Here is a 26,121-nt window from a genome sequence, read left to right as displayed (position 1 = left end):
TATCCTAAAGAGCCAGTCCAGGTCAAGGAAGGACAGTGTAGGCCTGGCATTTACCTTAATGTATATTTAAAGAATCCACAAGCTAGAAAATCATGAAATAGTATTTTAAAAGTGGCATCTGCAATTTCATTACTTTCAATACTTTCTAGTGATTCTGTAATAGCGAGTGTGAGACAGTAATCTTGTACATGGCCTCATCAACAACCTTTGGCTATGTTGTTACATTTGCACATAAGATTAGTGAAGGTACTACATACTGATGGCCTGATCTAGCAGAATAGATCTATAGCCACATGGGCCTGAAACCCATAGATTGTCCTCGGCTGTTTTCCTATCTTGTTCAGCAGAAATATTAGACTGCTGCAGAAGCCCATTTCAAAAATAGGGAAACCTACACAGAATGGTGACTGCTGCAGAGCTATGCTTCGGTATTTCCAATTCTTGGGTCATCCGACCCCCAATTCAATAGCCTACCCAACCAGTGACCAGTGTGGGAACAGGAATCATTCTCAAAGGTGCAGCTGCAGAGAGGATTAACTCCCTCTCCACTGGACAAATAATGGGACAGGGATACTCTTATTCTGAATTCCACTCTCAGTGCAGAGGAGATGGTCCCCTCTCTGATTTGAGCTTTCTCATAGCATTGCCATCTCAGTGGAACATCTAGCATGGCATCATTCTGAAGAATGAAAGACAGCAACAAACCTGGCTGAATAAACCTTTTATTTCAGAATGTGGCAGCAATGAGCAGAGGGTCCAAAACACCAAACAGCAATATACTCAAAGAAGACATTTTTAGCCCAAATTAAAGGGTATTGTATTATTTGATATTTTGATCCAAAAGTTTTCCTGCAGGTTGGCATAACCAATGCAGACAATCACTGACAGAACCCATTAGAGACAACTGTACAAAGCAAGGAAATATTTACCATGATGAAAGAAGGCAGAATCTGGCCCTTACTTACTGAAATTATGGAACAGAATACAGTTCCAATGTGTGCTATTCAGTAGTTTACAATTAGGATATTATGCTATTTAGAAAAAACAAACTCACCATTTTCCTTCCTCATTTTCATACTGTTGAACTGTGTACCCAAACATGTCCTCCACAGAGCCACTGAACGTCATTGCATTTTTGACATCAACATTGAAAGATGCACAGAGGTGAAGCAGAGCTGTTAAAAAAAAAAAATTCAATGTAACACGCAACATTATGTAACTATGTATACAATCAAGACCATGAGTAAAGTGGCCATTGTGATTTTGATTAAAAGTGATTTTCCTGAGGTTGCTGTTGGAGGCAGCCATTTTGCTCAAAATGGCATTTTTGACTGCAGAAATAAATATTAAGCAACTACATTACGTTTTAATCTTGGTTAATATTAGTTTCATAATTTTCCTTTGTAAAAGTTAATAATTAATTTTTAAACAAAAATATAGGAGGATTCTGTTTCTGCAATAGCCGAATTGCAAGGCTGATGCAAGATAGCTTGATAAAACAGAATTACAAATCGTTGAATGGGAGAACTGGTTGGATTCTGGATGGATGGATTTTGATGACTCAGGATCTCTTCCTATCTGTTAATTAAGTGCGCTCCAGGAAGGTAATAATAAGGTTCACACTTTGGGTGTAATTTTTGACCATGAGCAGAATATGGAAGATCAGGCTTTTAGCACCATGACGGAAGTTGTACATTTTAATTCTACATATAGAGTTCATCATCATGGGGGGGCGGGGATAGCTCAGTGGTTTGAGCATTGGCCTGCTAAACCCAGGGTTGCAAGTTCAATCCTTGAGGGGGCCATTTAGGGATCTGGGGCAAAAATCTGTCTGGGAATTAGTCCTGCTTTGAGCAGGGGGTTGGACTAGATGACCTCCTGAGGTCCCTTCCAACCCTGATATTCTATGATGATCCATGCCTTTGTGATATCTATGCTTGACTATTCTGATAGCCTATCAATGCTCAGTCAGAATGGCTTATTGCAATTAGAGTCTGGCTAGTTTCCTGTGATAGAGTGCTGGGCAACAGTGGCTGTACCTGCACTCTGATCATTGGATTACCAGTTAAACTGCCCCAGAGTAAACTTGAGGGGCAAAGCTGTGTATAACTGATAGACTGTATATGGGCTGGAGGATTGGCTAATTAACCCAGTAAGTAGAAAGGCACAAGAAGAAAGTGGTCAGGTGGGAAGAGAGATTGGTAGAGTTTTCAGAGCCAGAAGAAGTCTTTCGGAGGGAAGATGCCTTCTCCCCTCCTTGGCTGAGTGAGCTAAGGATAGGGTGACCATATGTCCAGTTTTAGCTGGGACAGTCCTTTTTAAGACCTGTCCCAGCTGTTCTGACTTTTTTGGCAAAACTGGGCATTTGTCCCATTTGCTCTTGCCAACTGATCATCAGTTGGCAAGAGCAATCTGGACAAATGCCCAGTTTTGCCCAAAAAGTGGGGTGTGACCCCTAATGGAGCACAGAGGAAAGTGCACGGGGGCAAGCAGCAACGCCAGCCCTGTGCAGGAGGGAGAGCTCAGGAGAGTGGCTCGGGCACATAGGCAGGCAGCGGAGGGGCTTGGGCCAGCCCTCCACACCGGGGGAGGAGGACCTCAGGCCGGCTCCATGGGGAGTCACGTTTTCCCTTTGGGAAAATATGGTTACCCCAGCTAACGAGTGTGTGCTATTGTAAATACTGAGCTGCACAAGTCTGTAAGGCTGGTGGGAAAGAGCATTGTAAATAAATTGCACAATGTGTTTGACCAGCAGAAGGACTCTGGGTGGTTTGTGACTAGAAAAGAGACAGGAGTGGGATCATGCCCTGTCATATTCCTTTAACATTTCATTATTTAAAAAAAAAAAAAAAAAAACTACTTTTCATAGCCTGACATTACTCTGAACATTACTCTGACATTACTCTTGGTATCACTGGCAGTTTTTGCTACTTGGGTTCTATGATAAGCAGGAATCTTGACCGTCAGACTGAACTAACAATCATAAAAGCAGCTAAGAATTTCAGGCTATTACAGAAACATGAATGTAATAACAGCAAACTATCAACTAAGGTGCAGATGAGACTTGTGTGCTGTCATCCCTGCTCTATGGTTCAGAAACATTGACTACATATGCTAGGCACATCAGGATACTGAACAGCTTCCGCATGAGATGCCTGTATAAGATTCTGGAAATAAAGTGGGAAGACAATATACCAAACACAGAGGTGCTGAAGTGTGTGAGATTTACACACTTAGAAACTATTATCAACAAGAGGAGGTTAAGATGGCTCAGTCATGTCAGGGAGAATCGGAGGAGGCCGAATCCCCAAGAATATTTTGTACAGGGAGATTCAAGACAGCACTAGAAAGTGTGGTCACCCTTTATGGCGGTACCATTATGTGTACAAAAATGATATGAAGTCATTCAACATCAATGTAGACAGCTGGAAGGAGTGCACAGAAGCCCATTCAGTCTGGAGGGAAAATCTGTCACTCGGTACAGCTCAAGATGAAGTGGTTTTGATCCAGAGGATGGAAGCGAAACACAAAAGAAGAAAGCAGCATGCTGTAATCTTGGACTCCAACTCAGACAACACATAGGTCTGTGAAACTTGTAACGAGCTGTGTCGCTCTTGAATTGGGCTTCCCAGTCATAAGTGGATTCATCAGCCATCTGACTAGACCTTTTACACGTACACCTTGATCCAGTGAATTGATGGTTGCCAATATATATCCTTGCTCTAGGAAAATTAGTTTCTTCTAAAGGAGATAAAGAAAGTACTAGGGGAAAGGATATAAATGCCTATTTTCAACTATTTTATACTACTTATTTTTTAAAAAAATCCCTAAGCTGTTTGGACCCATTTCTTCTCTCGTCCCCTATCTCACAAGAGGTTTCTGGCCCAGCAGATAGTTTCAATTCATTTCCCTTTCATAAAGTTTACTTTTGGAATATAGAACTCCCAAGCTTTTACACAGGAAAATAAGGTACAAGTGACTGAAAGGGACACAAACTGCTGCTGAAATTATCTCAATTATCACAACAGATTATGAGGAGATGGTTCCTCACATACGCAAGTGAAATATTATAGATTTTACATATTGTTAGGTATGGGTGGGAATGCTGATTCTCCAAAGCCTCATTCCAATCGGCCAGTTTGGGCATTTTATGATATCACACCTGTCCACCAACTCCCAACAGGGTACACCAACGAAACACTCAGAGAAAATCCCTATGTACCTATTATGTTAAATGGGTGGGGGAATATTGTCTGGAGACATAACAATAATAAAGGACTTTGGAGGGACAGGGAAAAGTATTGTGAGGATAGCAGAAACCAAGCTAGCTTTAAGGTTGGAGTTACTGCCTACTAGGCATAAGATTGAAAGGTTGGATGCAAAGCCTTCTCTGCCGAGGGCTTGAAACAGAAATGTTTTCCCCTCATTCACCAGAGAAGATCTATGGTACTTATGACAAAGTTCCTCCTCTATCTTGGTGGGTCCTGCGCTTATTAGCAGATTTTCTTGCCTCAGAGATTTACCATGTGGGTTGGGGAACAGCCCAGAGACCTTCCCCTCTGGGAGAACCCACAGTCCAGGTCAATTGGGAGATTTGGGGGGAACCCAGGCCCGCCCTCTACTCTGGGTTCCAGCCCAGGGCCCTGTGGACTGCAGCTGTCTATAGTGCCTCCTGTAACAGCTGCAACTCCCTGGGCTACTTCCCCATGGCCTCCTCCAAACACCTTATTCTCACCACAGGACCTTCCTCCTGGTGTCTGATAACGCTTGTGCTACTCCTACTCCTTGCACCTCTTGCTCCCAGCTCCTCACATTCTCACCACAAACTGAAGTGAGCTCCTTTTAAAACCCAGGTGCCCTGATTAGCCTGCCTTAATTGATTCTAGCAGCTTCTTCTTAATTGGCTCCAGGTGTCCTAATTAGCCTGCCTGCCTTAACTGGTTCTAGCAGGTTCCTGATTACTCTAGTGCAGCCTCTGCTCTGGTCACTCAGGGAACAGTAAACTACTCATCCTGTGACCAGTATATTTGCCCTCTACCAGACTCCTGTACCCCACTGGTCTGGGTCTGTCACATACTCCTCAGGGGAAAGCTCAAAACCTTTCTTCCTTTATAGTTTGTGTTGTTTGTTGATTGACTGTTTATTTACTGTATGTTGGAGTGGATTCCTTCCCCATTCCCTTTCACATTCACACACAGTTATACCTAGAAAGCATTACTCTTTTTACATTATTGTACTGTACATTCGTCTGTTGTGGGACCATTGTGTCTAAAAATTAGACTTCATTATTTAAAGTTCTTCATCTGCCTGTAAATCAGTATCAAAGAGGATCTTAGCTTACAGTCATTTTCATGGGTCTCACCTATCTGCAGTTCTAATGTAAAATATGAAGTCACAAAAAGTCACAAAAATTGCCCTCATTAAGCTCAGGAATTGCCAATCTGAATGATTTTCAATATATGTCATAATGTATACATGAAGGATGATGTGAAGAGCTTTCAGCCAAGTTATATTTCAGAATGCTGGACTGAAGAAAATGGTTTTCTTGTAATACTACAATTGTCTTGTCTGGAGTGTTTGCAAATATGAACATGCTTTTTATTTGTAATATTTCATTTATGGGATGAAACAGTAATTTCTCATACAAGTACATGTTCTTATCATGAAAGTATTTGTCTGCATTTTTGTGAGCACTGCCAGAATGCTAACCATTCGTCTCTTATGGATCGTCTTTTTGCCACACACAACTTCATATTGTTTTGTTATGTCGGTTCCACCCGATGATGGAGAATGACTATTCAGATTGACTTCTCCTAGTTTAATTATAAAACTTTATCAATTCTTAAACATGTGGCATGTTTTCAAACATGAGTGTGTAAAAAAATTCAAGCAGACAGAACTGGTAGTCCACATAATATTAGTGTGAAATACTGCAATCAGGATCATAAATGAGAAATTATATGTTATCTAGCTCCCTTTTGTGTTTTGGCATTTTGTGTCAATGACCCTATTGATGAATATGTATATGAAAAATGGTCAGATTATCAAGATATCAAGTTTACAGGTCAAAGCCAAGACCTTATTGCAAAACTAGGGGAAGTGACCTATCTAACGACCAAACAAGGACGACCATTCATTCATGCTTTCAGACTCCCCACACCCTATACAAGGCAGAGTTTATAAGCCAGAATCTGCTCTTGTTGACAATGGTGTAAATCTAGAGTAACAGTGAAAGTTGCTCTAAATTTCAATACTGTAAATATTGCCCTAGGACTAAAAGGCTCTCTTCTTGCTCCTGTCAGTGCCAAAACTCCCACTGACCTTTGTGGTGCGAGATCAGATATTAAGTATGTAAAAGTAACCTAATGTGAAGGAATCAAGAAAAAGGTAAATAATCAAGAACTATTTACATGCTATTACAACTACTTTCGTAAACAATTATACACTTAAACTTAGTTTCATTGCAAAATGTATTTGATAATTTTAGATATTTATTGCAGTTAAACAACTATGTTTAAAAACACATATCAATATGTAACAGTTGTTATAAATCAATAAATTGTCTAAATAACCAGTGGTCATTTAGATACAACTATCTTACGAAGCCTAAAATGAAGTGATGTGTGAACTTCATCATATTCACCCTTGAATATTCAAATATTCAATACTTATTTGCCTTTCTGAAATTCTTAATGTCTGTGGTGTTGAACAGGAAATACAAACAAACTCACCAATACTCTTTTTTGTGGTATTTTTGGCTCTAGCTGGGGAGGAAATAGCCTAAGAATTGCTTTTCTTGTGGTATTTTAACTCTGCAGCTTCCAGACAGTATGAGGCAGTGCAGAAGTGTGCCCCACCTCCAAAAAAAAGTCAACTTTTAAACCTCAGAAAAACTCATTATGGGTTTGAGTTGAGGGCTGAGCAAAGTTTTATGGTAGGATATTCTGAGGAGAAAAGGACAGGGATTACTGGGAAAAAAAAGACTACATAGCACATGTCCTTCTCATTAAAATATTAAGGACCAGACTGTGTTACACTTATTGATGCTAAGTAGTTCCTGTGATGTTGTACTTGATATGATTTTATAAAAGTATGTTAATAAGTATAAATATAATGTAACTGAAATATGCTTTATGCAAAAGGTCTCTTGTAAGGTATTATTACAAAGCTTATAATCTACTGAGTGTGGTTATTCTATTTGTATAAATGTATTACTCTTGTATCAGAAACTAGAAATATAAAATATAACTTTGAGGGCCTATTATAATTATGCAAAGTGTGGGCCATTAATGGTGGTTGGAATCTTGATGGCTTCCATTAACCAGAACAATTAACTGTAAATGGCTCTGTTTTACTTGTAAGTCTTTCTGTATACATGTGTGCTAGCAAGTGGGTAATAAAGTCTTACAGTGACATATAATTATGTCACCTGAACTGAAATTAATCTTTAACCTGGTGCTTTTTCATTGAGAAGGAGGGGGTGGGAACCCAGAAAGGGACAAAGAATTTCCAACTTATGCAAAAAATATATAAGTGGGTGGAACAGAACAAAGGGGGCAGCCATTATAAAAAACTCCCTAGCTACCTCCTAAGCTGAAACAAGGGCTGTACCAGGAGAAAGGATTGTGCCCAGACTAGGAAGGCGTTCAGTCTGTAAAAAAAAAGTATTAAAACATTTTTGGGGGTGAGATTTTATCTGTATTTAGTTTTATTACTATACTAGGCTTAGATTTGTGTGTTTTATTTTATTTTACTTGGTAATTCACTTTGTTTTGTTTGTCACTACTTGGACCCACTTAAATTCTACCTTTTGTATTTAAAATATTTAAATTAAATAATTAAAGTATTTAAAATAACTTTTTATTAATTAACCCAAAGTATGTATTAATACCTGGGTCAGCAAAGTATGTATTAATACATGGGGTGGGTGGGGGACAAACAGCTGTGCATATCTCTCTATCAGTGTTATAGAGGGTGAACAATGTATAAGTTTACCCTATATAAGCTTTATTATTTGGGGTTTAAACCCCATTGGAAGTTGGATATCTGAGTGTTAAAAACAGAAACCCTTCTGTAAACTGCTTTCAGTTTAAGCCTACAACTGTTAGGGGATGAGGTTCAAACCTGGGTCTGGGTTTGCAGCAGACTAGCGGGTCTGGCTCAAAGCAGACAGGGTATTAAAATCCCAAGCTGGGAGGGCAGGGAAAGCAGGGGCAGAGATAGTCTTGACACATCAGTTGGCAGCCTCAAGGTGGTTTCTGTGATCCAGCCCATCACAGTTCCTTCCACAAGAAGTTCCATAGAATGGTTGCGGAATCTGCGCCTTAAAGTTCAAGAGCTTTGTGAGATATATGAATATGTTACTTGTTATAAAAATGACCTGTTAAATCTCAAATATTTTAAAATAATCAATTGGTACAATGAATTTTTGACATTGTCTTACTATAAGACAAAAGGGAATCTGGTTTACTGCTAAGAATAAGACTGGGATTCAGAATGCCCACTTTTCAACTTCATTTAACTAGCTTGCTGCTGACTCAGTCTATGGCCTTGCCAGTGCCGTATTATTGCTTAGGCCAACAAGGCCTAGGCCTAGGGTGGCAAATTTGCAGGGGCGGAAGCTCCCCTCCGCGCCCCGCCCCCCTGCTCCAGCTCACCTCCACCTCCTCTGCAAGCGCGCTGCCGCGTCCTGTTTCTGTCCCCTCCCAGCATTTGCGCCGCGAAACAGCTGTTTCACGGGTTAGGGTGGGAGGGGGGAGGAGGGGGAACGCCGCGCGCTGGGGGAAGAGGCAGGGCCGGGGGCGGGGATTTGGGGAAGGGATCCAATAGGGGAAGGGAGGGGGCAGAGTTGGGGCAGGGACTTTAGGGAGGGAGTTGGAATTGGGGCAGGAAAAGGGCAGAGTCGGGGCGGGGCCAGGGCGGCAATTATTTCCCAGCCTAGGGGCGGCAAAATTATTAATCTGCCACTGGGCCTTGCATAAATTACCTAACATTTCATGCCTCAGTTAACCCACATGTAAAATGTGGACACCTCACAGGAGTGTTGTAAAGTTTAATTCACGGATGCTTGTATAGTGCTCCTTGGAAGAAAGATGCTTCTATATAAATTCAAAGCACTACTATAATAATTCCTATTCCACAGATAATAGTAATAATAATAATAGAAATAATAATAGAATTACTGGAATTAGTAATGGACGAGACATAGGCCCTCTTTATTCCCTGTGTAACTCTTAATTTCAACAGTTTACAACAGAGATGAGAGTTGTTCTCCTGTATAAGACTGGGAAATCTAGTGCCCTGCTAATATAGAATTGTTCCTGATAGCATCTTTTGCCATGCTTTGTTTCAATTATCTTCATGGATAAGGCTTCCACCATTGTCCTTGAAAGATTATCACAGAGTTTTATAATCGTAATCCAGTTGGTGTTAGGGCCCAATTCATTTCAATTAACAAAACAAAGAGGAAAATAAATGTTGTCTAGCTTCACAATACTGTTGACAATGTTCCTTGTAAAAACAGAATTTTTTGTGATGTATTGGGTCTTTAGAAACTTACTAGAAGAAATTTGAATAGAGTTTTGATACCAGAGTGTCCAAATGGAGAATACATTCACATCAGCTATATTTTTATTGTACAGAAAATTTAAGGAAATACATACATGAGTCTTCTTACAAGTTAAAACTGTTCTAATGCAATTCAGAAAGCTGTAGTACTAAACTTCAGCACAGTCAGTGAAAGGAACCTAGACACCCTAACACTCTCCATAATGGGTAAAAGTAAGATTATTAAAGATGGTTAGGAATTTTTCAACAAAACATTTTTTCATCAGAAAACACTGATTTATCAAAACTGAAACTGTCCATGGGAAAGGAGTGGTTTCAATGAATTTCTCATGTTGAAAAAAATTGGGATAGTTTCAAAATTGACAAGATGTCTCATTTCAATATTTTTTTAATTAAAAATTCATTTTTTCCAGTTTAAAAGGACTTTGTTTCAAAATTTAAGCTAAGTGTATTAAAAAAAAATTTAAGATCAAAATCAAAACGTTAACCCAAACCAATTTCTGTTGTTGTCTTTTCATAAAAACTTTCAAGATTTACTTTTTCGTCTAATTTGGTATAGGATTTTTTTTTCAAAATCTCAAAATTTTTCCTGGGATGGGAAAATGTTTCCCACCAAGCTTGAATGAAAAATTAGATTAGGAAGCAGGTGTAGGGTCAAGTCCTGGCCCCAATGAAGGCAATGGGAGTTTTGCATGGGATTACATAATCACACACATATTTCTTCCCAGTCCTTTACTTGCTTCTTTTCTTTTATCATCTCAAATTCAAACTCCTCATTCTTCACTTCAAGGCCTTGCAAAAGATCACTCCTACCTACATCTCTGGTCTCATTTCCTTCCACTCCCTATCTTGATCCCTGCACTCCTTCTAATGCTCTCTCTGTACTGATCTGTTCATTCTCCTTTTCTCACTCAGCTTTGTTCCTCCTCATTTCCTATTACTGCAGTGACTAGAGCATGGGCAGTCATGCCTACTAGTCAGAGCAGGAGCCATGCCTAGTGGTCAGAGACAACAGTCAAAACCAAAGACAGCGTCAGGTGCCCAGCCAGGGGCCATAGCCAGAGACAAAGTCAGGGCTAAGGTGGAGGAATAGGGACCTGGAGTAGGACAGGACAGTAGGAACTGGGAGTAGATGGAAGTCTGGGTTAGGACGAAGGACAGGAACCAGGAACTGGCAGAAATACAGGGCTCAGGAGTCAGGTAAGCAGGAGGGCTCCATAGTAATAACCAGCAGGGGATTCCTTTACCTGCTCAGACAACTTCCTGGTTTATATAGCACTCCTCAGCCAATCAGGGGGCTGGATATTTGCCTCAATCAGTAACCTTGGGAATTGGGCCCCCTGCAAGCTGACACTTCCCAGTTTACTCAGGTGAGCTGTTGGGTAGCAATTGTGGCCTGAGCACTGCCTAGGACTCCATGGACCTGGGCATGAAGCCAGTGATCCCTCAGAATTACCCTCTGTGCTTGCCTCCTAGTCATTAATGAAAATACTGATGAGTACCGATGCTAGGAGAAACTCTGGAGAGACCCCATTAGATACGTCAGCAAACCATTGGTAATTACTCTGAGTACGGTCTTTCAGCCAGTTTTGCACTCACTTTATAGTAATTTCATCTAGACAACATTTCCATGGTTTGCTTATGAGAATGTCATGTAAGACTGTGTCAAAAGCCTTACTAAAAATCAAGATGTCCCTCCCATCCCAGTAACCCTGTCAAAGAAGGAAATTAGATTGGCTTGGCATCATTTGCTTTTCCAAATCCATGTTGGTTATTTCTTAGAACTAAGGCTACAATTATGTCACAGAGGTCACAGACTCCATGACTGCCATTGACCTCCATGACATTTTCTGCCCTGGGGTTGGAACTCCCAGCCAGACCCGCCCCCGCAGCTCTCAGCTCCTGCCCTGGTGGGGGACCCCGGGGCCTGGCAGGGGGCTGGTGGACCCCGCTGCACAGCTGTGGTGGGCAGTGGAGGGACCCCGGCAGCTTCCCAGCCCTGACCAATGGCTGGAGGACCCTGCAGCTCTCAGCTGCCCCGAGGGTGAGGGGACCCTGCAACAGCCCAACCCCAAGGGTAGGGGAACTCCAGAGTTCTCACACACTGCAGCGGTGGGGGACCAGGGAGCCCCAGCAGCAGCGGGTGCTGAAACCGCCTACATCTTTTGCCAGGGATATTTTTAGTGAAAGTCAGAGACAGGTCACGGGCTTCCATAAATTTGTGTTTATTACCCGTGACCTGTTCCATGACTTTTACTAAAAATATCCATGATAAAAACTTAGCCTTACTTATAATTCTATTATTCTCTAGGTGCTTACTGGAACAAATTATTAAAGAATTGTCTTGTATCTTTGAAGATATCAAAGTTAGGCCAACTGGTATATAATTCCTCAGGTCCTCTTTGATCCCCTTTTTAAAGATAGGTATTATGTCTTCCTTCTTCAATCCTCTGGGACCTCGCCCGTCCTCCAGGAGTTCTCTAACACAGTTACTAATGGTTACAAGATTGTTCCAACTAGTTTCATAAGCACCCTTAGGTGAATTTCATCAGGGTCAGCCAATTTGAATACATCTAACTTATCCAAATATCACTTAACCCGTTCTTTCCCAATTTGACTTGTGTTCCTTCTCACTTATTATTAATATTAATTGTATTAAGTATCTGGTCAGTCTTGTTCTTTCTTGCCATTTCCCTATTTGGGGTAGGTGACTTTTTTATAGCGTTCTTCTGAAACATGATTGTATGCCAGATTATCATGTAGATTGGACTTTCTGAGATCTGCTGACATCCAATCCATGTACCGAGTCTTTGGTCTCCCTATTCGTCATCTTCCATCTACAATCATTGCAAGAGCCATCCAACCGAGATAGTTCTCAGATCACCGCTGAATATGCCCATACCAATTTAGCATAATCTCCCTTAACTTTCTCCAATTGGAGCAACCCACATTAGACTGCTTACAGATTCATTTTGTTTCCTATCACAGAGTATTCAATCATTTGGCCATCTCAACATCTTTGTTTCCACGTTGAAGAACGTACTGATTTCCTTTCCTGTGGCTGGTCAGGTCTGTACATTAGGATGGGTTGAATTACAGTTTTATACACTCTAGTTTTTAACTTTATTGGCATCTTTTTGTCCCAGAAAACTGGCTCTCACCATTTGCACCAGGCAACTGCCTGGTCACAATTTACCCTTTTAGTAAGACTGATGCAAAATAGGCATTAAACATGTCAGCTTTCTTGATGTCATCTACTATTAGCTCTTCTTCCACGCTAAGTAGAGGACCTGCACTTTCCTTCATCTTTCTCTTGCTCCCAATGTATTTATAGTACCTCTTTTTATTACCCTTTATGTCCCTTACAAGATATAACTCATTTTATGCCTTACCTTCTCTGATTTTGTCCCTGCATGCTTATTCTATTCCTTTATACTTATCATAAGCAATTTGTCCATGTCTCACTTTTGTAGGATTTCTTTTTGCTTTTCAGGTCATTAAACAGCATCTGATGGAATCATACAGGCCCCTTCCTGTCTTTCCTTTGCATCAGGATAATTTGCAGTTGTGCCTTTAATATTTTCTCTTTGAGAAACTGCCAGCTCTCCTGAACAACTTTTTTCTCTTAAATTTTCTTACGATGGGACCTTACCTGCCAGTTCTCTGAGTTTGTTAAAGTCTACATTTTGAAGTCCATTGTCCTTATTCTTGCATAATGACAGGTTTCAGAGTAGCAGCCGTGTTAGTCTGTATCCGCAAAAAGAAGAACAGGAGTACTTGTGGCACCTTAGAGACTAACAAATTTATGCATCCGAAGAAGTGGGCTGTAGTCCACGAAAGCTTATGCTCTAATAAATTTGTTAGTCTCTAAGGTGCCACAAGTACTCCTGTTCTTCTTTTTGTCCTTATTCTGCTGCTCTCACTCCTTCCTTTCCTTATAATTATGAAAACCATCAAAATAATGTAATGTTAGTGCCCCTCTGTGTGCATGTCCTCTGGGCACATTATCTTCTGCTGAAGTACTGTCGTGGAAAAACGACCACGCGTTGTGTTTGGATCAGAATCGCCTGAGGCTCTTTATTTACGAGCATGCAAGGGGGGGTACCAGCGAACCTGCAGTCCCCCCGAATACAGATTTTCAGCAACTTATATAGCGTAAAATCACAATTAGCTATACACATTTCCTTGTTAACAATTTTGCCATAATTGGAATACACCTTCCATAAAAGGGAAAAACAGCACCAGTCAGCTTTCCTGTTATTCACAGTTTGCCTTTTGTGGTATAAGCTTCCTCTAACACTAGCCGTGGGCAGTTATATTTCACAAGCCTAGTGATTACAGATAGTTCTGCTTTAATACTTTTCCTTCACCCTGTCTCCAATACCCTCCCCCCTTTTATGGTTGACTTGACTAACTTTCAGGCCTGAACCAAAGTTTAGGCCTGAGCCAATTTTCCACTACAGTACGGTTGAAAAATGCCCAGATTTTCCCAGAATAGACTGATGCAAACACAGGAAGAATGATAGCACAAAATCAGACATATGGCTGTGCTGTGGAAGAAAAAAGAAATCACCACATATCACCTAGAAGAGATGCCTTTGGTTACTGATTTAAAGAGCAAAAGGCAAGAAAAAAATTAAAGGTCAGATCTGAAATCTGTCCTTAACATGCCCTATAGGGTACATCTAACTTGCAATTAAACACCCACGACTGGCCCATGTCAGCTGACTCAGGCTTGCAGAACTCAGGCAGTAGGGCTGTTTATGATGAGATTGCCTATAATGGGATGTGGCCCATCTTGTGACTGCTAGGAGCAAATATCTCCAACAGCTGGAGATGGGACACTAGATGGACAAGGCTCTGAGTTACTAGACTGAATTTTTTCCAGGTGTCTGGCTGGTGGGTGTCACTGACATGGTCAGGTTCTAAGTGATCACCATAGTTGGGGTAGGGAAGGGATTTTACCCTGGATCAGACTGGCAGAGAATCTGGGATTTTTTGCCTTCCTCTGCTGCATGGAGCACAGGTCATTTGCTGGTTTGAACTAGAGTAAATGGTGTAACGTGAAGTCTTTAAATCATGATTTTAGGACTTCAATAACTCAGCCAGAAGTTATGGGTCTATTACAGGAGTGGCTGGGTGAGGTTCTGTGGCCTGTAATGTGCTGGAGGTCAGACTAGATGATCACGACAATCCCTTCCGGCCTTAATGTCTATAAATATATGGTGCTAACTGTGGTGTAGATGGTCAGGCTCAGGCTGGAACTCACTTCTGGAACCTGGCGAGTGGGGAGAGTACCAAAGCATGGGCTCTAGCCTGAGCCCGAATGTCTACACCACAATTAAACAGCCCCGCAGCCCAAGCCCTGCAACCCCAAGTCAGATGACACAGGCCAGCCATGGTGCACAAGAGGGATTGTACCTTACATCTAACGGGCTGCATATTGGCTTCATGTTCATCTTCCTCCCCAACAGCTTGTGGAAAGATCAAATTCATACTTATTTGTATTCGATTTTGGCCCCCAAACACCAAACCTATATGTATATCAGTCTTTGCGCACAATGGTACAAAGGTGCTTAAGGTTTGACACTTCGTAAAAAGAAGCTGAAAAATAAAAGGGTTGAGTGCAATGAAAAAGAACAAAACAGACTGAAACACCTCATAGAAAGCTAAATATATACAACTGAAAAACCTTAGGAAACTACAAAAAAGCAGCTAGGAAAATCCAACATCTATCTAACCACGATTCTGGGTAATAAAAGACGACAGGGGAATTTAAGATGAAGATTAAAATGTTGTACAGAGTATACAAGTTCAATCGGGAACCTTATACAAGAAAAAAATACTGCTATAATGTTTTATGCAACACATAATGCATCAAATGCCATTATAAGGATATATGAATACCTGAGACCTTATCAACATATTTTTATAAGATGCACTCTTTTATAATTAAGTGATACTAGGATGGGTGTCCCATTTTATGAGGCAATAATCGAGTTCCTGAGTGCCTTGTGCATTAGTTTATGCTGATGGGGAACCAAATTATTGCCTTGTAAAAGTCTGCCTAGTCCATTAGTGCTCTTATGGTCCATATGAAAATAGGAAAAAATAGGATAAAAAAGAAATTTCCAAGTTATTGACAAATTACTGAAGAGAGTTATTTAGAAATGGCAATAACGGACAGTTGACTGGGAGTATTTTTTGAGCTTCACTGCTACGATTAATGTGAAAAAGAAGTCAAGTAAAACCACGAATTTGAACTTACAAAGCACCTTTCATTTGAAGACATGAAGCAATTCTGAAACTGAGGCCCAAAGCTCTTCACAAAAGTAGGTGTTGTTATCCTCACTTAATAGATGTAGAAAATGAGTCACAGTCAGAAGTTGCTTAACCAAGTGAGTCGATGAAAAGCAGAGCTAACGATAGAAACAAGAAGGGCCTCTCAGTGCTTGGATCCTATCACTAGACTTCACTCACAGAAATGCTAATAACTAGCTGGTGGCTCAAGAACACGGAAGTGGATTCCTCCATTGTGTAAGATAAGTGTGAGAAGCTTCACACTTTAACTTTTGCCTGGGTTGTGATAATGTCACCACTGAATTCTACAATCTTGGTCTATTATTTATCAGACCAGTATTCTTCTTAGTGAAAAATAGGACTAGTCGCAAACATTCCACATGGAAGAAAATATCCATCTGTAGTACGATGATCTTCTCTGAACTTAGGCGACAGAGTGCTTTAGCCTCACAGCAGAAGTCTGAGACAGCTATGCTGGGAGTTCACATTGTATTTAATTCTAGTTGGCAAAATATCAGTGTCTGTATGTCAGATAAAGCTTTATAAAAAGTTTTCAACGTTTTAAACCTTTCAGTACAGTTTAAATCAGGCTTTTTATTTCTCTGGACTACAAAAGAATCTTTGTATAATATTGCCTCCAACTAGTATTCCTTAATCTTTAACCTTTGAGGAGCAAAAGACTGACTTTCTGGATAGACTCCAGTCAACTGAAAAACGACTTTTCATTATTAAAAGTAGACAACTGTCCAATAAAATAAGGCAAAGAAATATATATCTTGCAAGTTGCTCCAAATTCAGTAGTCATGACTTATTCAACCTCAATAAAATGCTTTGTACACACCAGAAAATAAAAGCTTCCTTTACTGGCTTGCACAAAGTGATTTGTATTGGAACATAGTTTTATAATGTGGTATCAAGCCTGGAAATGTATTGAATCAAAGCTTTGTAATCTGTTCATGAATGAATAAGACTGTATAATAGGAAAAACTTTTCTAAATACAACAGAGTTTTAGAAAATGTCACCTACTAAATTGTACAACCATCTGAATAAGCCCATTGAATTCAGAAATCTGGAAACTGGCATTTGCATGTATGCAGCTCTTAACAATTTGCACATTTCACCTTATGCAAGAGGTTCCCAGAGTGCTTTACGAATGTGAGGTTGTTAAGCGTTATTATACTCTTTTAAATAGATGTAAACTGAGGCACAGAGAGGCTGAGTGATATGCTGAAGACCCCCAGCAAATTCTAGAAAACTCTTCAACTCATCTATTCAGTGATCTCCCATCCATCTCCTCATATATCCCTCCCCCAATGAGTACCATTGACTCGACTCTACTCTCTAGAAACTTACCACTCCAGTTTGGACTCTCAGGTCCACTTCCTTCTGCACATCTCACTTTCTCCCTTAGTTCCTGGCATATCATTTTCTACCTTATCCCTAAACCAGACTCCAACTTCTGTTCCCTGACCTGTTAGTTGGACAAAGGATGACATATCTTTATTTTATACAGGCCTAGGAAGCAATACATTAGAACAGTGGTCCTCAACCTTTTTCGTCTGGCGGGTGCCAGACGATGAGCTACGGAGGACCGTGGTGGTGGACAAGCATCCGCCGAAATGCGGTGGGCGACACCGCTGAAATGCCGCTGAGAAGCAGCGTCATCCAGAGGCATCGCTGCCGAAAATCAGCGGTATTTCAGTGGCGACACATCTGGATGACGCTGCTTCTCGGCGGCATTTCAGCAGATGGTCGTCCACCGGCCAGTGCGCGGGCACACTTAGATGTCCCAGCAGGTGACACAGTGCCCGCGGGCACTGTGTTGGGGACCCCTGCATTAGAATATCTTTAAAAATTATTTAGGCTATAATTTGTTATGAAGAAATATTGAAACCTTTTAAAAAAACAAGCAGTGATGATACAGAAAATTATTTCATGCAAAAGGTTAAGTTTAAGTGAACACTATATGCTTTGCATTTTGCTGCATTTTCTAATCTAGCACTTTCTGTCAGCTATGGTGTCCCTAGAAATAAACACTTACACTACACTTTTACTGAGCCCTGGGCATGTATTACTTCTTCCATGGCATTTTTTCACCAAATGCCCCTTCTTGTAAGCTGGCTTCTTATCCCAAATTAAAAACACATGCCTTTACACATCTCTACACAATATCATAATATTAATATTACCCTAAATACAAAGACATATGTCTGATAAGAGCCTGAGAATTTCTTTGAAGTACTACAAGTAGCATTTGAGTATCCAGTCTTATTTTTTTCTACAATGCTTCAATGTTCCTATGTATTATTAATCACATCAAGTGATTTCATTTTAAATATAATATTCTTTTAAGAACAGATTTCTAAAATATGAACTTGAACAGGGGGAAGCAAAGAAATATTTTTAGCTCTTACATTAGCATTGCAGTTTTTTGCTATCACACTGAGCTCCCAGAAATACTGTAGTTCATTTTCTAACTGTTATTCATCCACTCACATCAGTCCTCCCTATAGAAAGGTTTTTCAACATTGTTCCTCTGCTTCATGCTGAAGATTTTAGCTGGTATCTTGCTATACCTGGCAGACGTAAATTAGTGAGACATCATTCATTACCTTCTTAAATTTACCACCAGGGTTAAATCTGCTACAGCGGTTCTCAAACGTTAGCAATCCGAGGCCCCCCATTTTAATTTAATTTTTTTCTCAGACTCCCAAGCCCCTGCTCAGCCCCAGGCCCCGCACACATTCTACCCCTTCCCCCAAGGCCCCACCTATTCCCACCCTCGCTCCACCCCTGCCCCTCCTCTTCCCTGCCTCTTTTCACCCCCTCCCCCGAGCACACCCCATCCTCACTCCCTCCCAGTGCCTCCTGCATGCTGCTGAACAGGAGGTGCTGGGAGGGAGGGAGAGAAGCTGAGGGAGGGAGTGGGAGGAATTGATCAGTGAGGCCCGCGAACTCCTTGGAGTACCCTTGTGGACCCCCAGGGGTTACCCCAGTTTGAGAAATGCTGTCCTATAATATCCTTGATTAGTATCGCTCTGCTGCTTTCTGTTGTCAATAATCAACCAGTGAAGAAGATATGTCCTAGTATCGGAGAAGTTCTACAATATTGAAGTCAAAGCTCGTAACACAAATATGTGCAATCTTTTAGGAATACATCAGTAGGTCTACTCCTGTGCATAAATGTTTCCAGAAGTGGGGCCTTAAACAATGTATGTGGTGCCTAGTCTTCACCAAGAGAAGGATTTGTTTCTGTAATTAAATCATAAGCATATAAGTGACTGTTAATCTCTCTCCTCACCTTCCTCCTTGATGCATGGCTTTATACCCAACACACAGAAAAAAATCCCAATTTTACTTGTAAGTACAGGATCAAGCCCTAGAAGAAACCTAAATCTTAACCCGACTGACGCTATGACTTATCAAGGTGGTCACTCTTTCAGGTGAAACAGAGCAGTTTTCCACCCATCGGTGTTCAGACGCATTGAAAAGCTCATAATGTCTGTATCTGTGTATTTTAGGTTTCTTGTTGAAAATGTTATTTTGCATATATGTTATTTTTCCTTGTCAGCTGTTTAGCTTAGCATTTTATCTTCTAAAAATGCAATAAAAATACTCTGACAATAATGCAGGAAAAATTGCTAGACACAGCAGTCAACTTAATGTAGTGATGAGGCTGGATGCATTGGGACTGTGCTGTGAGCTATAAAAAGTTTCCATCACATTTTAATTGACCAGGAATATGAAGTTATGGCACTAACTGCTCTACATCAGTCAATGCTATTGCACTCTACAGTTACTCATTGTGACAAAGTAGCACCCTGGAACCCCCATATTCACCATTGTCATAAAATTATGATATGTTTTGTACAAAGTATGCCTTGTGAGGTATCATTTTAAAAGTCTTGATTTGTTGAACATTAATATTCTGAAGCATTCTACGTATTGTCATTGTATGTGAAGTTATGAAGTACTGCTATATGTACTATTAAAATATGTTGCGAGGTGGGGAGACACCTACAACCAGACTTTCTGTAAGGACAAAGGAGCACTGGCCAGATTGGCATTGATGACCCATCAAAAAAGAATCCACTATCCCAGAGGCTCCTTAGAGAAAGCACATATGCAATGGAGACGGTTTGACCAATGGGGACTGCCTGACCCATCACAGCAAGAATCTTTCTAGCTGCTGGAAGAAGGTAACTCAGTTAGGTGTGTCCCTGCCTGTGGATGGCTGTGTAAGTAGTGTGTCTGTCAGAGACTTGTAGCTTGACACTAGCATCACAGTGTGAGGGATAGCCCAGGCCGGTAGGTTTGGAGGGCTCAGTGGTCCCATGGTCCAAGTTGCACCCCGGGGACCCCGTTATACTCATCTAGTGATCTCTAGAGTGGAAAAAGAAAATATAACTCCTCTCTTCCTGTATTCTATGAAATATAAGCATCGGAGTCCAGTTGTCAAAACTGAGGGCTACCTAAAAAATATTGTTCGCATCTCACTAGAAATGCCCAAGAACTGTTTTTGCCCTCTTGGCTTGTTCATAGCCAGTCCAGGCTACACCATTATTTATCTTCCCAAACAGCTTCCCTGTGGATTTCTCCCTCTCTGAGAAGATCTTCACAAAGCTTGGCTGGCTAGAGGCAGATAGAGTAGAAGTAATTTGAGGAATGGAACTTCAGCATAAACCTTTTCTGAAAATAGCTACTTTTCTCACTTCTTTGATCCTCAATAGCCACAACCCCTTGTGTCTGCCATGCCATAGGATGAACATATAGACATTCAGGCCTCATTCTGACTCAGTACAGGCTGAAGGAAAAGACGAAGTCCTCCAAAAGGAATAGCAACCATCCTTATGTGATCCTCCCAAGCCCAGCTAGCCTAGGGAGCAAAGGACTGAATTAGTCTCAACTCCAAGTCAGTTGCACATCCTATTGCAACTAGCTTTTAGAACTGACCTTGGAACAGAATGTTTAAGGACAGACTTGTAATTTGCTATGGTACAGCAAAAATGTATGCAGCCATGAAAGCCCCAGTAATCTTATGTAGGATACGCATTGTTCATCTTAAGGCTCTACATGTATGAAATATTAATACCTCAGTGATATGAAAAATTGTTATCAATATAAGGCTCAATATTGTGCCATGGAATCAGTAAGAACAGGGATCGTGACTTCAGGCATCTAACTTTCGTTACGACGTGACATTAATTTCTCTTGTGGCAAATATGTTGTATAATTATGTAATAGAAAACCCAATTGTAATGCAAACAGGGAAATGGGCAAAGAAAAAGTTTCAGAGTCTGATGGGAACGCATACTCCACTCTTGGAATTTCTTAGCACAAAAGCCCTATTCATGTTTTTTGCAGGAAAAATAAATGGGGAACTCTAATAATACATTAAGTTTGTCATTTGGAAGATAGTACAATGTTCAGTAACTGTTTATATTCCTGATCCAATGTCCATTAAAGTCAAAGAGAACCTTTGTGTTGACCCCATGTAAAAATATTAAAATGACCTTCAATTTTTTTTTTATTCATAATATTTAGTTCAGCAGGACTTGAGAAATCTCTATACTTTTAGCAAAATAAATAAATAAATAAATAATGCCAACTAACTCTCAGATGTGCTAAAATGGAAGTCGAGAATAGGTTTTGGGGGCTAAATTTGGGCTTGATAATAAGAAGGCCCAGTAAAATATGAGTGAAGTGAGATAATTTAGAGGCAAATTAGAGATAAGTTAGGGCATAACACCAGGTCACATTGTAAAATGTTATAATTATGTTTTGGTGTTAACAAATGTTTTTAGGGAAATCATGCCTCATCAACCTATAAGAATTCTTTGAGGGGGTCAACAAAAGATTTGGATAACGGTGATCCCGTGGATATAGTTTACTTGGACTTTCAGAAAGCCTTTGAAAAGTTTCCTCACCAAAGGCTCTTAAGCAAAGTAAGCAACCATAGGATAAGAAGGAAGGTCCTCTCATGGATCAGTAACTGGCTAAAAGATAGGAAACAAAGTGTAGGAATCAACGGTCAGTTTTCATAGTGGAAAGAGTAAATAGAAGGTTCCCCAAAGAATCTGAACTGGGACCTGTGCTGTTCAACATATTCATAAAAGATCTGGAAAAAGGGGTAAACAGTGAGGTGGCAAAGTTTGCAGACAAAACAAAATTACTTAAAAGAGTTAAATCCAAAGCAGATTGCAAAGAGTTACAAAGGGATCTCACAAAACGGGGTGACTGCAACAAAATAACAGATGATATTCAGTATCGATATATGCAAAAAAATGCACATTGGAAAACATAATCCCAACCATACATACAAAATGATGGGGTCTAAATTTGCTGTTATCATTCAAGAAAGAGATCTGGGAGTCATCGTAGATAGTTCTCTGAAAACACCTGCTCAATGTGCAGTGGCAGTCAAAAAAGCTAACAGAATGGTAGGATCCATTAGGAAAGGGTTAGATAAGACAGAAAATATCATAATGCCAGAATTGGAAAAAGTACAGAGAAGGGCAACAAAAATGATTAGGCGTATGGAACAGCTTTGATATGAGGAGAGATTAAAAGACTGGGACTGTTCAGCTTAGAAAAGAGACGACTAAGGGGAGACGTGATCAAGGTCTATAAAATCATGAATGGTGTGGGGAAAGTGAATAAGGAAGTGTTATTTACCCCTTCACACAATACTAGAATCAGGGGTGGCCCAACTAAATTAATAGGCATCAGGTTTAAAATAAACCAATGGATATGGGCAGTGGGTGAACCCCGGGCTTGGGGAGGCTAGCCCCCCAACCCCACCCCTTCCACCTGAGTCCGAGCCCACCAGAGCCCAGCCCCGACTGTGGCCTCTGTCCCCTGTCCCAGCTAGCGCCCCCAGCACCCCTGGCCCCGGAGTGCAGGGCAGCGCGGCCGCAGCCTCCCCGGGCCACACTGCCAGGCCTGAACCCCGCCTGGCCAGGCCCCCCTGAAGACGCCCCCCTGGTGGAACTGCCAGCCCCAGCGCTGGGCAGGCAGTGCGGCCAGAGCGCCCTCAGCCCCGAACAGGCGGCATGGCCGGACAACCCCCCAGCCCCAGCGCTGGGCAGGCGGCATGGCCCCAGCACCGGGAGGACGGGCAGCGTTACATGGCCCCAGGGGTACACCGCAGCTCTCAGCCTGCCTGCCCAAGCAGGCACAAAGGGAACAGCAGGCAGAATGGGGTCTGTGGTGGAGCATGGGCAGAGACACGTCAAAGCCTTCCCATGCCTACGATATCCGCCGCTCATGCCAGTGGAAGTACTTCACACAATGAACTATTAGCCTGTGTAACTCATTGCCAGGGGATCTTGTGAAGCCCAAATGTATGACTGCATTCAAAAAATAATTAGATAAGTTCATGGAGAATAGGTCCATCAATGGCTATTAGCCAAGATGGTCAGGGATGCAACTCTATGCTCTGGATGTCCCTAAGCCTTGGACTGCCAGATGCTGGAACTGGACGACAAGAGATGGATCACTGGATAATTGTCCCATTCTGTTTTTTTCCCTCTGAAGCATCTGGTATTGGCTACTGTCAGAAGACAAGATATTGGACTAGATAGACTATTGGTTTGATCCTACATGTTATGTTCTTAGACACAATGTGAATGTCTTGGAAGTGTCTTGCTATATTAGTAGTTATTGGAAAGATACTTACATAGACGTTAATTAGATGATGTTAAATGTTAAATAGCCAATAAGACAGAAGAAAATATGTAATTATGGTAGTGGAAATCGAATATAGGTTAACATGAAAGCATCAGTGTAAGTGTTGCTACCGTCTGTTACGTTTAGTGTGCTAATTCTTCACAGAAATCAACTTGCTAAGTAATATTGTTTGAGATGTCATTTAAAAAAAATTCTTAACATATAACTAGCAGTCACAGCTGCAAGAAGCATATGGATTTTTAGTGATTACTATAAGCAGTACAGGGAAAGAAAGCAATATTCAATTAGTTCCACTGTTGGAATTTTGCCAGGGAGGAGCCCCAGTTCTTTAAGAAAGAGAGCCTGTACTTCTTGTAAATGGAGGTCAAATGGAAACATCTCCTCATCCCCAATTATCTAGATGCTAAATTCCAACATAGAATAGTCTGTTCTGCTCTGTCAAAACACTGCACATCTTTAGAAGATATATGTTTAAATGTGTCATCTTTTGGTAGTAATTAGGTTGATATGTTGAGTTTGTCATAGACAGAAATAGAAGTGCATTAGTGACAGATGTTTTCATATATCAAGTTCTGTATGAAGAATGGTTTACACTATAATGTTTCTGAATTATATTATTTCATTCATTGAGATATATCTGTTTTGAGAGATATATTTTTAAACTGATGGACAACTGTCAATTCAATTGAGGCACGCCACAACTTGCTACTACCCTCTCTCACATTTTGTATAAGCACATTCACTTCTATTGTGGTCTGTAACAGATAAAACAAAGACTGTTACAAACTCACTGTACTGCATATTAGTACCTGTCAGTTACTTATAAGAGGAATATTATCCATGTTATATATAGGTGTCAGATGAAAGATAACCTCCTGTGAATGGATTCACTAATTGGTCTAGGATTTAAGTCCTCCATGGAGCATCACAAATCCACATGAAGCCCCTGAGAACTTAATTTATCAGTTGGATCTCTTAGTTAGCTGAAGTAAGTGCAAAAATATTATGATGCTATGGCTATATCTGAAAATTCTCTTTTGTGTGCTTTATTTGGAGTGCATTATACTCAAGAGACATGTACCTGCTATTGCCATTGCAGACTGCAGTTCATCAGTTGAACTAGTTCAAAAAAATCTTAGGTGAAAAAAATCATTAACACTTTAGGAAGGTGTTCAGACTAAAAATCACATTCATTTTAGAATTAAAATGATGAGGTTTTTAGATTTTGATGTAAAAATTGATCATTTCTCCAAAGAGCTAAAATAATTTCAAGAGATTTTCAACTTGAAGCAGTGAATGTGCATCTTCAGTTGTATGTATAATATATGGCTTCCATAACATCTATGCCCACAGCCTGCATGGAGGTGGAGGATCTGGCAAACAGCAGGAGCTTTAAGCACCGTTTGTGTTGTAGCAGTGGAGTTTGATGCTCAGTAGTCATTTAGGGACATTTCATCTGCGAGCTAGCTGACAGTCCTGAAAATTTAATTTAATTTAATTTAAGCTCTGGCTTTTTTACTGTGAATGTTGCTCCACTGTCTAATAAAAAACAAAGGGTAGTTTGGCACCAGCCATGCAGAGGATTTATTTAAGCTGATTTTTTTTTCAAGTTTAAAACCTTAATTTTGACATTTGAATCCTGAGGGAGAAATCTAGTTTTTCACATTTAGTCCTAAAAAACAGCTTTTATACATGGATAATTGCTACTGATACTTTACGTTTCCCACCCATGGTACATTTAGGACTCCAGCAAGTATAAGAATGTTAGTATCCTAGCAGAACAAGAATTTAGTGAAGATGCTGCTGCTCTTCCCCGTGAACATCTAGATCAGCCTTGTAAAGATAACTTGAAAATTTACTAGTTAGGAAAAAAACTTGCATTTTATTCACTATTTTAGACACTGCTTGTCCTGGGTGAGCAGAATGTTGCCAGGCTCACGTAGATTACTCCATTTTTGGCAATGCTCGTCACTGGTCTCATCTTCAGAAGCCAATAGGAGCTGCAAGTGCTCAACACCTCTTTAAAAAAGCTATAATTGTCTGAGAGAATTGAGTGCTACCAACATGTACAGGGAAATGAACTCTTGTAAATAAACACTTTCACTTCATAGTTTTATCATATTCTCTTACATCAATAGGCTCTCAACTTTATAGCTCCAGCAGTACAAAGGGGCTGGAAACTGGCCAGTTACCCTTTCCTTCCAGCCTTAGCTTACAGGGTGTGCCAGAAGCTTATTGTATTTCAACTAGTCTTAGCTAGCTGACAGCTCCTTGGAGGATGTTAACAGCTGCCATTGTTTAGGGCAGACCCCAGGCTGTTCTAAACTATGTTGCGGTGAATGGAGAAGAAACACAAAAATCAGGAAGTTGAGTTTGCTCCTTTGTGACCTTACCCTTGCTGTACTGCACAGAGACTGGGTGTAGCAGAGAATTTGGATCTTAGTTTTGTCAAGTTTAGGAGTTTATAGTTAAAAATCTATTTATCCTGGTGTATTTAAGGTATTTTCTTACATATTGCAACATTTCCAATTTAATTTAACATTCGAGAACTCCTACTTGGTGGG

At 40.6% G+C, this 26,121-nt stretch overlaps 1 protein-coding gene across 1 annotated transcript in view; it reads right to left on the bottom strand.

The window, feature by feature from the left end:
- ITGA1 (integrin subunit alpha 1) overlaps positions 1 to 26,121 on the bottom strand; it is a 124,081-nt gene that overhangs the window by 75,293 nt on the left and 22,667 nt on the right. Inside the window, exon 2 of the mRNA XM_034774419.1 lies at positions 1,055 to 1,175. Coding sequence (XP_034630310.1) covers positions 1,055 to 1,175 — 121 coding nt within the window. The remainder of the gene's footprint in view (positions 1 to 1,054; positions 1,176 to 26,121) is intronic.

Source organism: Trachemys scripta, chromosome 6 (assembly GCF_013100865.1).
Source record: "Trachemys scripta elegans isolate TJP31775 chromosome 6, CAS_Tse_1.0, whole genome shotgun sequence".
Classification (NCBI taxonomy): domain Eukaryota; kingdom Metazoa; phylum Chordata; order Testudines; family Emydidae; genus Trachemys; species Trachemys scripta.
The sequence above is the reverse complement of the archived record's forward strand: the minus strand, read 5'-3'. Positions and strand labels throughout refer to the sequence as shown.